This window comes from Oncorhynchus nerka, linkage group LG14 (genome assembly GCF_034236695.1).
Source record: "Oncorhynchus nerka isolate Pitt River linkage group LG14, Oner_Uvic_2.0, whole genome shotgun sequence".
NCBI lineage: Eukaryota > Metazoa > Chordata > Actinopteri > Salmoniformes > Salmonidae > Oncorhynchus > Oncorhynchus nerka.
The window spans coordinates 32,641,342-32,656,387 of NC_088409.1; the positions used below are offsets into that span (position 1 = coordinate 32,641,342).

Here is a 15,046-nt window from a genome sequence, read left to right on the forward strand (position 1 = left end):
AGCTAATCCAAGTTTATAATTTAAAAGCTAATTGATCATTAGGAAATCATTTTGCAATTATGTTAGCACAGCTGAAAACTGTCCTTCTTTAGACTAGTTGAGTATCTGGAGCATCAGCATTTGTGGGTTTGATTACAGGCTCAAAGTGGCCAGAAACAAAGAACTTTCTTCTGAAACTCGTCAGTCTATTCTTGTTCTGAGAAATGAAGGCTATTCAATGCGAGAAATTGCCAAGAAACTGAAGATCTCGGGCAACACTGTACTACTCCCTTCAAAGAACAGCACAAACTGTCTCTAACCAGAATAGAAAGAGGAGTGGGAGGCCCCGGTGCACAATTGAGCAAGAGGACAAGTACATTAGAGTGTCTAGTTTGAGAAACAGAAGCCTCACAAGTCCTCAACTGGCAGCTTCATTAAATAGTACCCGCAAAACAACCGTCTCAATGTCAACAGTGAAGAGGCGACTCCGGGATGTTGGCCTTCTAGGCAGAGTTGCAAAGAAAAAGCCATATCTCAGACTTGCCAATTAAAAGAAAATATTAAGATGGGCAAATGAACATACACTGGACAGAGGAAGATTGTAATAAAGTGTTATGGACAGACTAATCTAAGTTTGAGTTGTTCGGATCACAAAGAAAAACATTCAAAATAAAAAAGTAAGATACTGGAGGAGTGCTTGACGCCATGTGTCAAGAATGGTGGAGGCAATGTGATGGTCTGGGGGTGCTTTGGTGGTGGTAAAGTGGGAGATTTGTTCAGGGTAAAAGGGATCTTGAAGAAGGAAGGCTATCACTCCATTTTGCAATGCCATGCCATACCCTGTGGACGCCTCTTACTTGGAGCCAATTTCCTCCTACAACAGGACAATGACCCAAAGCACAGCTCCAAACTATGCAAGAATTATTTAGGGAAGAAGCAGTCAGCTGGTATTCTGTATAATGGAGTGGCCAGCACAGTCACAGGATCTCAACCCTATTGAGCTGTTGTGGGAGCAGCTTGACCGTATGGTATGTAAGAAGTGACCATCAAGCTCTGCAAGGCTGTAATTGCTGCAAATGGAGGATTCTTTGATGAAAGCAAAGTTTGAAGGACACAATTATTATTTAAATTAAAAATCATTATAACTTTTTCAACATCTTGACTATATTTCCTATTCATTTTGCAACTCATTTCATGTATGTTTTCATGGAAAACAAGGACATTTCTAAGTGGCCCCAAACTAACCGTGGTTGTTGTGTGTTGTCCAGTTACTACAGCCTGGATGACATCAGCCACGAGACCATCAACAAGTACCTGTCCAACCTGGTGGAGAGGAGTCTCCGAGACCTGGAGTGTTCCTACTGTATGGAGATAGGAGAGGTAGGGGAGTGTTTGTGTGTACGACATGTATTCATATTAATTCATTTGCCTGTCGTAGTAAGGCAGTGTGAAGATATAAGGCACACCGGTACATACTGAGGGAACCATTGTGGTTTGTGTTGATAGATTTAACATGAATCAGTTGACCATGTCTTCCCTCCTGTCTTCTCGCCCCTCTTCCTCTTTGTCTTCTTTCCTCTCCGTCTTCCTCCCTGTCTCCTCTTATTTTCCTCCCTGTATCCTTTCATCTCCTCCCTGTTTCTTCTCCTCTCTGTCTTCCCTCCTCTCTTCCTCTGTCTCCTCTCCTACGGTCTCCCTCCCTCCAGGATGATTGCACCATTGAGGCCCTGACGTACGGTCGTATCTCCTCCTACTACTACCTGAAGCACCAGACAGTCAGGATGTTCAAGGAGAGGCTGAGGGCTGAGCTGCCCATCCAGGACATCCTCTCTGTCCTCACGGTATGTCTGACTGACTGCTGGGAATGACCACAGAACATGATGACATTGTCTTCATCCGGGTATCAATCACCTCTACTATAGACTGCCCTGGGCATCTGGAGTGCCCTGGGCATCTGGAGTGCCCTGGGCATCTGGAGTGCCCTGGGCATCTGGAGTGCCCTGGGCATCTGGAGTGCCCTGGGCATCTGGAGTGCCCTGGGCATCTGGAGTGCCCTGGGCATCTGGAGTGCCCTGGGCATCTGGAGTGCCCTGGGCATCTGGAGTGCCCTGGGCATCTGGAGTGTCCTCTGGGCATCTGGAGTGTCCTCTGGGCATCTGGAGTGTCCTCTGGGCATCTGGAGTGTCCTCTGGGCATCTGGAGTGTCCTCTGGGCATCTGGAGTGTCCTCTGGGCATCTGGAGTGTCCTCTGGGCATCTGGAGTGCCCTCTGGGCATCTGGACTGCCCTGGGCAGTACTAGACTAGGCTGTACTAGACTGTACTCCATCAGGGTGGGACTACAGCCATTGAATTACATTTTATTTTCTAAATGTTTGAGTGTGTAGTTTATTCTTCTAGTCTATTGGGCATTGTGCAGGCCGATGTCATTTGTTTACCATACTACTGTGCTTCTACATGTGCTTCTCCCATTGTGTTCACATTGAGAGAGAGGGATAGACTACTGGACAGTAGGATAGGTAGATGATCATGATTGAGGTCTGGATCTCAGTTCTGTAAAATGAACACCTCTTTATCTGGGCCTCATTAACTCCCCTCATTACTCCTGGGTCTTTTTTTCTCCTCCATATGGTTTTCTTCCTCTTTTTCCCTGTTAATAGCGAGTACCTATTCCTCCTCTCCCTCTACTCCCTGTTTATGTCTGTTATTCCTAGTGAGGCTGTTGATTGGTGGCTGGTAATTGGTGGGATCATTAGGACACAGTGGTTTCACACCTCTCCTCAATGTCGGTCGTAGCTGTGTCAGATAACCCGCCGTGCCCCCTCCACCCTCTGACCCCCCCAATGATGGCTCTCACCCAGACATTTCAACGAGATGGGAGGGTGAAGGATCACAGATTAGAGAGGAATTGTCGGGAAAGAAATGTGTTGAAAATGCAGAAAAGATTTAGACATTAGCTTCCCCTCTTTTGCTCCCACAATGCTCCCAGCCAGCCCCCTCATCCCTTGTCCACTCCCCCCACCCTTTGAAGCTCTACTATTTCCTCTTCTTAAAGTTCACAAGGGACCTACTATACACACACACACACACACACACACACACACACACACTGAAAGAGTATGTGGAAAAAGTATGTTTCTTTCTCTCTTGCTCTTCTCTCTCTCTATTTCTCTCCTGTCCTTTCCAACCTTCTCCTTTCTTTCCCTCCCTGTCTGTCTGTAAATGTCACTAAAGAGAAAGTGTGCAGGAGAGATGGATGAAGGGAATGAGGCAGGGATGGAGTGAGTAGGGGAGTTAGCAGTTAGTGTGTTGTGATGACCTCTGTATAAAGATATATTGTCTTTATCCCCTGCACATCTGCATGCAGACACTAAACTACTGCCATATCAATCATTTTAGTCCCATTTTTCCCCTCATCGTTCTCCCTGTTCCTCAATCCCCCTCTTTTCTAACACTGCATCTCTCTGCTGATGGATGTCAGCTTAACAGTCCAGAGCAGGGTAGGCCCAATGACAAATGTCTCCGCTGGTCCTCTGTTGATGGAAATACGTTGGGGAAACTTAACGTACTGCAGTGAATTAGAGTAACACAGGAAAAAGAGCCATGCGTGTCCATGCATCTGTCTCCCCTGAACAAGCCTCAACTCAGAACACACAGTCAGCACTAAACACAGCCCGATTGATAGGGCATTGTGGTTTTATATTAGACCCAAATGGTTTTATACTAGACCAAATGGTTTTATACTAGATCAAATGGTTTTATACTACACCAAATGGTTTTATACTAGACCAAACGGTTTTATACTAGACCAAATGGTTTTATTACTAGACCAAATAGTTTTATACTAGACCCAATGGTTTTATACTAGACCCAATGGTTTTATACTAGACCCAATGGTTTTATACTAGACCCAATGGTTTTATACTAGACCCAATGGTTTTATACTAGACCCAATGGTTTTATACTAGAAATGGTTTTATACTAGACCCAATGGTTTTATATTAGACCCAATGGTTTTATATTAGACCAAAGGGTTTTATACTAGACCAAATGGTTTTATACTAGACCAAATGGTTTTATACTAGACCAAATGGTTTTACACTAGACCCAATGGTTTTATATAGGCTATATATATCCTATGAGGAGTGAAGAATAGAGATGTGGGTAGACATTTAGACATTCAACCTAGACTGAGTGTTTGGCTGTTCGACATCAGCCATTCACAGTTTAGCACAGAGTCTAACAATATGAAAGGGAACCACCACTGTACATTGTATTAAAAAATAAAACTTTATATTGTGGGAAATTGCTGTGTAGTTGCTGACTGTTCATAGGATTTTATGAGCAGGTTTGGACAGTTGTAACTTAAGGTTTCTTCATTCGCTGAGAGGTTTTTCTCTTAAATATATTTTGGGGGGACAGCTCTCTTGGGAGAGGGGAGCCAGTGATCCTGATGCAGCTGTTTTAACGGAGATGACTGAAACAAAGGATCTAACCACAGAACCACAGCAGGGAACCTTGCTTACTTCCATGTCTCTCCTTCTCTCTTTTTCTTTATATCCCCCTCTCTCTTCCCCCTCCCTTCCTCTCTCACCCCCTTCCCTCCCTTCACTCCCCCTTCCCTCCCTCCCTTCTCCAGGATGCTGAGGAGTACGCGGAGCTGCCCGTCAGGCACAACGAGGACCAGCTGAACAGTGAGCTGGCTCAGCGTCTCCCCCTGCAGGTCAACCCCCACAGCTACGACAGCGCCCACACCAAGACCCACCTGCTGCTGCAGGCCCATTTCAGCCGCGCCCAGCTGCCCTGCTCCGACTACGGCACCGACACCAAGACCGTGCTGGACAACGCCATACGCATCTGTCAGGTTAGTGGCTGGCTGTGTGTGTGCAAGATCTGCTGTGTAGGTTTATGTACTGTACCACACACTGCATCCCTCTGGGGACACCCACCACCCTGCTCCTTTCTGAACAGTGCACCTCTGAAATACTTCCTCTGTTTTCTTGTCCTTTTGTTCCCATCAAAAAGAACAGCTTGCTGTCATACATCCCAGAATGGATCCTCTCTCAGCCCTGGGATTCAGACGCTGAGCACATTTCCATGTGTCAGTCAGAGCACCAGTACTTAGATGTTCTGGGTGGAAGAAAGCTCTTCCCTGTTCATTCAATATGGGAAATGGAAGGCTTGTCTAAAGACACAGAGAGGCAGTTTCTGCTTAGTGCTTGGAGCCACTTTGTAGCATGGTCAGGACAGAGTGCAGTAGAGGTGACATAGGGATGACATAGAGAAGATATAGACAGGGCTCTAAATTAATGTTTTTTATTGGTAGCACTGGTGCTCCCAACTTTTAAGAAGTTAGGAGCACCTAAAATCCTAAATATATATATGTTTTAATTGATTGAGATATAGCATATTGGGCCTATATGAATTCTAGCTACTTTTGAGGTACATGTTGTGGTATATAACTCATATTTAACCCTGTAAGACATTTGTTTATTGTCAAAAGCTAAAATGTTGATACAAAAACACGTCATTTAAATGACAAAGTGTTTGGCAGGTGGGGTTTGTGTACTGCGTGTGTAATAGAGTTTGCAAAAGAAAAGACCACTCGATTGATACAAATCATCAAGATATCATATCATTCTTCCAGGTAAGTCTACTTTGTAGTTAACATTTAATTTGGGAAGTTGTATGGAAAGCCTTTGGAAATGACTGTTTCGGATTCGCTAACTGGCTACAGGAAGTGGTGGACAGTGCACACGGGCGTTCCCATGCCGTCACGTCTTCACAAAGTTGAAGGGAAAATACAAATCACTGATGCATACTTGACAATTCTTCAATATTCTTTACTTTGGATTAAACAAATAGGCTTTGGATTTAAGGAATCTACGCTAGGGCACTCAGAAACAACGGCACAGTGAAGCATGTCATTACAACCATTATTATCTGGACGATTTTATTTCGTTTTTTATTTTGTTTTTTTCTGATTGCACTGGTGCTCCCAAAATAAAATGTCAGATCGCACAGCAAAATATCCAGCAGCATGTGCCACCAAATGGTTGCACTTTAGAGCCCTGGGCATAAACATGTCATGGAGGTGTCTTGTAGGTGTCTTGTTTTGAAACTATTTACATTTCAGTGTGATAATGGATCAGGATATGTTTTTGCTGTTGTTGATCAATTCTGCCTTTTTAAAAGACAAAGACAAATACTGTATCTATTTTGGGTTTCTGACTTCCTAGCATGAAAGTGTTGAGTGTGATGAGGAAGACAGTCATGTTTGATCACAAGACCTCACAGGGACAGCACAGCTTTAACAGGACAGACTGCACTGTCTGCCACTAACCTAACCACCACACACACACACTTACTGCTGATAGTTCCAGTACATACACAATACACACACACACAATCTTAGAATACACACACACATACACACACACATTATGACAGGAGGCCCTGTCACTCAGGAGGCTGTTGAGGTGTGCAGATAAGTTGTAACTCCTTGTAAAAATGAGCCTTATCAGGGATTCCTCCTAACAACCAGGCCTGCCCAACAAGTTCCCTGAGCACCAGATCCCAGGTCTGCTGGTGATTGGCCATGCCTGGGAGAGATTTGGTCCATGTCTGCCTGTAGGGTCTGGTTCTGTAACCCATTGTTGCTGCCTTTTTATGTGTGGGGGGATGATCTGCGAAGCGCTGACTGTGTGTGTGTCTGGTAGTGATTGTCCGTTGCTCGTTCACAGGCTAACAGAGCCTTTTTCCTCATGTGGCGAGGGTATCGTATTCATTAGAGCCAAACGTTTTGCAACGGAAAATGAAATCAAGCGTCTCTTTTTGAACTGAAGTTGCAGTCCGTTTTCTTCCGTTTGGTGCCTAATGAATATGGCCCAGCTAACGGGGACTCCAGTGACATCAGCCGTAGTTCTGTCACCATCCATTTGCTTCTTCAGCTTCTGTGAAATGTTAATCAGTACTACTTTAATTTGTACTGCATTAGCATTTTGATTAACTCTGCCGGGGCTTCGCCTGTGCACTCAAGGTCCTCTTTAGTCATAGTTACTGCCGGGGAATTACTTTGTGATGAATTAAGTTTGTTAGAATGCAGCGGAACTTGGCAAACTCTACCTTATGAAGGAGGGAGGGAGGGAGCAGGTTAGCGTTTTTCATCTTGTTCTGGAGGGATCTCTGCGGAGTGGTCACTAGCTGGCACAGCCACAAAGTCATACAATATTATTTTAAACTTAACCCTAACCTTAACAACACTGCTAAACCTGATGCCTAACCCTAACCTTAAATGAACATCAGCAAGTAATATAGCCAATTTTTACTTTTCAGCTTGCCCCAGTTCTGCCTCAATAAATGTCAACCTGCAAAGGAGGGGGTAGGAGTGTGTTAGCGATATTGAGGGGTGTATTTATTGTGTAGCTGTTTAGCATATGTGCATGAATGTGTAAAGACATGCTGAATTTGAGTGTGCAAAAGTGGCTCAATCGTAACGTAACTCATTGTGAGTAAATCTCACACTGATGTCAGTGGGGGATGTTATATAGTCATATAAATGCGTGCATTTTTCAACTAAAGTATTTCCTGTCTGTCTACAGGCCATGCTGGATGTAGCAGCCAACGAGGGCTGGCTGGTGACTGCTCTCAGCATCTGTAACCTGGTGCAGATGATCGTTCAGGGCAGGTGGCTCAATGACTCCTCTATACTGACCCTACCTACCATAGAGCAGCAGCACCTCTACCTGTTCAGGTAGACAACATGACTCTACTGCCCCCCCCCACACACACACACACAGGATGAGAATGGGGCTAGGACTCTTTAATTAATGCTCTATGGCATGGACCATTTTATAATCCACAGACACTATCAAACTCTGCAAGCATTCTTATCATCAAGCAGCATCAGTTACATTCTGCGCGTGCACACACACATACACACTAACACACACAGAGAGAGGAAATTCAAGAGTGAGTGTCCAAAGCAATCTTAATTATTTTTACATACACACCATGTGGATTTGAGACACTGTGTCCTGCAGTGAAGAATAATTTTGTGCAAACTCAATAAATATGGTAAGGAGAAAGAAATAGAGGGATGAGAGAGGACAGAGGTTCCAGTGGCGACGACACAGCAGGAAGTGTGGTTAGGATTTAAAATCACATGACTAGATCTGCCCCCTGATGTTCCCCGCAGTAGGTGGAGCTCCAAGGGAGGGAAGGGCGGGGCCAGGGGCTTCCACGGACCAATAGAAGGGCTCCCTGAGCTGATTGCCACCTGCGAGGGGCGGGAGAACACCTTCGCTGCCATCGTGGGAGAGGAGCTTCAGCCCCATCAGATCTCCCAGGTAACAACCTTCTAACATTCTGCGTTCCTTCACCTCACTGTTATAGGACACATCCAGATACTGGATGTGTAAAGTGTCACTTTCCATTAGAAACAGAAGCTGTCTAGGGGTACATGCGCTTCACCATGAACCCTCCAGTCTCCATTGTCCTCCACCACAATGAAATAACGTGAAATACTTCCAAGGTGTCGGCCTCATCTCTCTATTCATGTAACGTTCTCAAATACACTACCAGAGCACTACCAAACAACATATACACACACTCTACCAACGTCAATCCACACACACACAGTGAGAAGCATCCGTCTGTCGCAGTGGTCCAAGGTACCTCCAGGATCTCCTATTACGGTCCAATGCAAGGGTTTACAGCACCAATCTAAGTGCTAATTGCAGCTGTAATGAGAGCGTCCAGGCGCCACTGCCAGCCCAGCGGCCTTGCCCAATCAGTGTCCCCGCTCCCCCTCCTCCCAGCCCCTCAACGCTCTCCCCCCCATGGCATCGCAGCCTGGCTAATTAAATAACTAGATGCGTGGCAACGTCCCAGTCTGATTCGCCAGGGGACAGTAATCCTTACATAAATAGCTTTTGTTGGGTGAATCTGAGAGGCTTTTCTCCTTCTCTCATCCCAGTCCCTCCCTGACACTGACAGGGTCTTCAGGAGGAAAACACACACACTCTCACACACACACACATACTCGGACACGCACATTCACACACCTATCATCCATACGCTCTCTGTCTCTACCTTCCCTCTACCTCTCTTGCTCTCTATCCCCTTTTGGATTTGTGTTCTCCATTTGAGTCAGAGATGTTAAAGTCACCGTGACAAAGCTTTAAGAGGCACCTAAGACCATGGGAATTATGTGTTTGAATGAATCAAGCTTTCATCAAACGCTCTAGTCTTACCAGATAGATATGTCCATCTTAAACAAGGCTCTCACTTAAGTCTGACTCTCTCTCTCTTCACCTCTGGCTCTTTGTTTCTCTCCCTCCTCTTTTCTCTCTCTCTGCACTCCGGTCTGACACATTTTCTTGTCTCTTTCTCCCTCTCTCATTTCTCTTTCTCCCTCTCTGTTTCTCTCTTACTATCCCTCCTCCCTCTCCTCTCTCCTCCAGGCCTGGTCATTCCTCAGCCATCTGCCGGTGGTGGAGGTGCGTCTGAGTGTGAAGGGTTGGTGGGAGGGGTGTGGGGAGCAGACAGAGCGCCCCCTCCCTGCGGCCGGGGGGAAGCTCAGGGATGACAGAAGCTGGCTGGACGTCCACGCTGACCAGGAGTACGTCCTGCAGGTCTCACTGCAGCGCATCAACACCGGCCAGCAGAGGGTACGTACACACATGTATAAAGGAGCTCACACACATTATTGATGTTAGTTGACTGCTGATAAGTTGATTTGTCATCATATTTTCCAGAGGAAGCAGGACACTAAGGCCCAGGCCCCCAGGTTCCCCAAGAATAAGGATGAGGGCTGGTTTCTGGTTCTAGGAGAGGTGGAGCGCAGAGAGCTACTGGCCGTCAAACGCATCGGATACTGCCGACACCGCAGCACCGTTTCCCTGGCCTTCTACACCCCCGTGAAGACCGGAAAGTACGTACAGAAATGTTAAAAATAATTGGAAAAAGTTCAACACATTTTTTTCTTTGGTGTCTAAGCCCGGTTACTTTAGGCGTTTTGGGACAGCTGCCGGTGTGAAAGGGCTTTATAATATAGTTTGATTCATTGATATATATCCCACCACAAACTCTTACTTCCCCTAGTAACCCTCTCCTCTCCCTCCAGGTGTATCTACACGCTATACTTGATGAGTGACAGTTACCTGGGTCTGGACCAGCAGTATGACCTCCACCTCAACGTGACCCCTGCCTGCATCGCTGCCCAGGTCAACAGTGAAGTCACTGAGGCCATGGGAGGCATGTCCGTCAAGTGATACGTCAACATGATGACGTCATCATGAGTGACATGATGACAGTGACTGAAATGAGCATATTCAAATGACAAGACAATGGCCATGAGCGTCTTTAGATGCCAATGTTCGGTATGTTTACACTGATGATGTGATGGTTGTGATTGTGTGACTGTGGGTTAGCCTTAAAGCAGGGGATGTCAAGCACATTCCATGGAGGGCCTAGTGTGTGCGGGTTTTTTGGTTTTTCCTTTCAATTAAGACCTTGACAACCAGGTGAAGGGAGTTCCTTACTAATTAGTGGCCTTAACTTATCAATCAAGGACAAGGGATGAGCCAAAAACCCACAGCCACTCTGCCTTCTGTGGAATGAGTTTGACACATGTGCCTTAAAGGGTTCCATGCCTGTCTGGTAATATAGAGGGAGGGAGGGAATGAGGATACAGGGTTAAGGAACTAGGGAGAGTCTGGGTCATGGGCTATAAGAAACTGTTGGGCCTAATGGGACCCTGTACAATGATCAGTCAGTCAATAGAAATACTCATGAAAGACGGGGCTGTGAAGTTACCTCATCAACATTGTGTAATACAATGAATAGCTATTTTGTTGCAGTATATCATATCATTCCCCAGTCATATTATGTCAATTATATTTCCAGGCATTGGCCTACTATCTAAAACTCCCCAAATCCACCAACTTTTGAACGGGTGGTGAGGAAAATAAAACCTGATAAACGGTGGCTTGTTTTACTCAGTTGATTTAGGGACTGGAGAGTGGGGGAGGGGTGGCATATTTTATTGAGACGTTGTTGAGATGAAGAATAACAGTAGTAAGAGAGAGCAGCACAAAGCGTGGTGGTTAATTGCAGGAAAAACGTGGCATCACTGTGTCCAACAGGGAAAAGCTGCTCCCGGAGAGTTTTGTTTATTTAGGCTGGCGGGGTGGAACTGGAATTCTGTGCAGGTGTGTGAAACATGCTTCCCTGTAGTGCTGTGGGGCTACAGGTACTGCCCCCCACCCCCACAATCCTTAGTGTATAGCACAGAATTGCCTCCTCCTTTCCTTCTTCCTCCTCCTCTTTCTTTGTGGAAGATTCATCTATAGAAGCTGATCAAACTGCCGTAGACAGTCATACAAGGAACAGAAGAACATAACTAAAATACACAGAGATAAATGTGTAAAGGTGTCTGTGTTTCATTGATTAGTATGTTGTAACTGTGTTTATTTTCTTGGGAGAGCTGACAACTATATTTTAGAACCAAACTTATGAGACAAAATTCAGCTGCGTCTTTGTTCTGATTTTTGGATTGTCCAATCAATTGAAGCAGATGTAACTTCTCTGTTGATTGAATATAATGACTTTTGAAAAATACTTTTGCTTGGTTTGAAAAGTCTTTAAATAATTTGGGGGTTTTTCAACTTTGAGATAGTGACCTATATATTGTTATGTTATACATATTACACTTACTATCAATGCCAAAAGACATATCATGCAAATAATTACCAATTAAACCTCCTTATATAAAAAGCACACCATTTCATCTCAAACTACACCGCATGTGCAAATACTTTCTCTACTGACACTCTGTCTGGTTCCATCACCATGTCATTTCTATAGGATACAGTCTGTCACTGGGGCCATTTTCCTCTGCTATGGTTTCATCTGAATATGGTCCTAAAGAACAACTCTGTCAGTCAGACATGGGTCAAATAAACATGTCAAACAGTTTCAAGTATTTGGTAGTGATTGTGGTGAGCATCATTTAGATCTGTACCTCGACCCCTGCGCTGGACTCTCCTCTCCTGTAGCGGTCAGGTTCACCACGTGATCGCCATATTTCCACCTCTTCACTATTGGATCCAGATTTGCAGAATGCTAATAGGCCTATTGTATGGGAATTAAACCATAGCAATGCATTCCCTATGTCTCTGCAAAATAGCATAAGCTACTTTTTTTCAGTCTATGTAGGGTATCCCATATTTGAGCTTAATTAAATAGGAATATAATTGTTACTTTATAGCCCAAGTGTGACAGGGACTCCAATGTAATTTGATGATTTTCATCTGAGTAGGCCATATAGCTAAATAGTGGGTTGTGCAGGCCTCAGTGCTAGACCTGTATTTTATTATAGGTGTAGGTTGTTTGGTAGTGTAGCCTACTGCATTAAGGTTAGTTATGGATATTAGCCTAGCAGTGCCTAATGTGAACATCCACATTTTCGAGTTAAAAACTATAGTCTAATCTAATTAATTAGCATAATGAAAAACTCCTCATCAAAATCCTTCTGTTTAAGCTAGCTAGAGGTATCTGTTTATATCTGATGTTTTTGCATGGGCTGCGTCTCAATCTACTGCATTGGCCAATGGCGGCCTTCTGCATCTGTGGTGGAAGGTGGTTGAGCTACAGCTGTGTTTGTCAGATCATGAGACATCTCACAAAGATGTCTCTATCATCCGAACGGTTTGGTCTACAAATCCATTTGTTTTCCGTTTTTCTCTACTACCCCCACAAGTGTCGCTTCATGGAACTCATCTGGTCTTACCACTGATCTGCCAACTTTCATCTGTATTATCAGTTAGTGTGTAGCCCAATGACCCCTCTATAGAAAGGTGAGGCTATCATGAACACACACATGTTTTGCTCTTGGACACCTACAAGCCACACAAGACTCATCTGAATGTAGCCCAGTACCAAATTGATCTAAATAGTTTAGGGCCCAAAATGTTTTTTTTTTTTTTTTAATATGTGTTAAAAAAAACAGATTTCCTGATCTTTAATCTATCATATATAGGACAGACACTTTAAAATAAACATGACTTTCATTAACTTTTTCATAATCGTTTTTTTTCATGTATGAATCTTATTCAATGCTTTTCTATAAGCTAATAGCAGTAAGGCCAAATTCAATGTTTCATCGAGTAAGTAAATACTCTTTTTTTTATTAGCCTACCTAAAGGGGTCTTAAAATCCCTAACCAAAGCTAAATGATCCTTGGTATGACCATCTTAAAACATGTTATGTTAGTCAGAGTCGTGTTATCTTAGTAGAACCCCTGCTTTGACTCTTTAAGAATGATCTTTTCTGTTAATTTCACAGTGAAATGTAGGCTGTCTCCGTGTGTAGCCATTTAGACGAAACGTTGTTAGATTGCCTGACTTGAGGCATGCCACCTTACTGTCGATTAAGGACATCAATGACAAGGGGATATGTTACTGTGAATTTCGTCATGTTAGGCTAATAATGCCTACCCAGTGGAGGTAGCCTAGGTAGATGTTTTACTACGTGGCATCATTTTGAGTCCATCCTGGGGACTTAATAAGCTCGACTATTTTCTATTGTTCTCTTTTCCACAGATATTTGCAGTCTAATTAGTATTTTTTTTTTGTTTTTATTTTAAGGTTAAACTGGCGTCAACTATTCCGTGCATGCACCGCATCCTGTGTTATTTTTCTTCCTCGCGCGCCACAGGCGATATCCTATCATCCAGGGGGCCGTGTCGAAGTGAAAGAAATACGAACACAAAACATGATGAGAGAAATACTAGAAGAGTGTGGATGGGGTGGGAGAGAGTGCATGGGCAAGGGCACACTTGTCTTTCCGTTGACGTATCCCAATAAGGTGTCCACATCAGAGAAAAAAAACGGTCTATTACGTTCCAAATTTATTTCGCATAGGCTTAGTTGTTTAACCCTGGGTTACAATGCATTAACTAATTATTATTTTGTATATTAACTGCTGTGGCTATAATTATATATTTTGCCGTTAGTCATAAGCGATTTTATTTTGTGCAATTGTCTGTTTTATCGGAAATTACACGGAAAGGTTGACATATGGGAAACACTCTTTTCACGCCACTTCGATACTGAAGTGACATTTTCGTAGCAGGTAAGGAGGCTGAAGTTAGGAAAAGGGTTGTTAGGGGTAAGCGAAAATACTCACCTAACCTCATACGAAAATCACTAGGTATCGAAATGGCGTGAAAAGTGTCCCGTCGATATATAATCTAGGCCTATCTTTTCCCGTTTTATAGGCCTATATTTTCAACAAAGAATCACTTCAATATTGCAACTTTTGCAATTGTATTAAATATCACAAACGTACATTATTAATCTGTATTGCGTAAACTGTACCCTATATGCGCTAGACCTCTAGCGTTTCAATATCTGCCATCTCGTTTGGCAGTTTGTCAACTGCATCAGGCAATTGAATAAGCTCCGCGGACTAAATGCGTTGTGGCAATGGTCTATCAACATACCTCAGGTTATGTCATGGAATTGAAGTCCATCTATGGTGCATGGTCATCTAACCTGCTATCCCCGAGATATTACATTTGAAAAACATTTTGCATACCTACATTTTTGAACCACTTGACATTTTGAAATTTTACCATAACCGTGTTTATACTTTTTGGTTATTAACCTACTAATTTATTCATCCATAGCCCTAAACGTAGCCTAGATTTCCTTATAATTCCTATCAAATATGAAAGTTTTCATTTTAATCTGGAGAATCAGAAGATAACGTTAAACGACTGCCCTATATGCTAAACTTGGGTCACACAGCATTAAAACAAGTATCTAAAACAATGTATCGCTATAAAACAAAAAAAGTGTATATATCAACGTATAAGCCTATATAATAAACGAATAACATGAGCCGTATGGCTCTCTATAGTGTCCCAGGATGATTTCAACAAGGCTAGAGGTGAGGATCTATATGAGCAAATCCCGGATTCACATCGAGCACTGACACGTTTATAATAATAATGCCCAATAGGGAAATGGAACAGACTACTTACTGCCCAATGAGGGACAGGCT

At 43.7% G+C, this 15,046-nt stretch overlaps 1 protein-coding gene across 1 annotated transcript in view; it reads left to right on the forward strand.

Moving 5' to 3' along the window:
* The window catches only part of ascc3 (activating signal cointegrator 1 complex subunit 3), a 200,279-nt gene extending 188,323 nt beyond the window's left edge, over positions 1-11,956 (forward strand). Inside the window, exons 36-43 of the mRNA XM_065028002.1 lie at positions 1,248-1,359; positions 1,686-1,820; positions 4,617-4,841; positions 7,579-7,730; positions 8,175-8,325; positions 9,442-9,648; positions 9,736-9,911; positions 10,104-11,956. Of these exons, the coding sequence (XP_064884074.1) occupies positions 1,248-1,359; positions 1,686-1,820; positions 4,617-4,841; positions 7,579-7,730; positions 8,175-8,325; positions 9,442-9,648; positions 9,736-9,911; positions 10,104-10,251 (1,306 nt within the window). The 3' untranslated portion in view covers positions 10,252-11,956. The remainder of the gene's footprint in view (positions 1-1,247; positions 1,360-1,685; positions 1,821-4,616; positions 4,842-7,578; positions 7,731-8,174; positions 8,326-9,441; positions 9,649-9,735; positions 9,912-10,103) is intronic.
* The last annotated feature ends 3,090 nt before the right edge of the window (positions 11,957-15,046 follow it).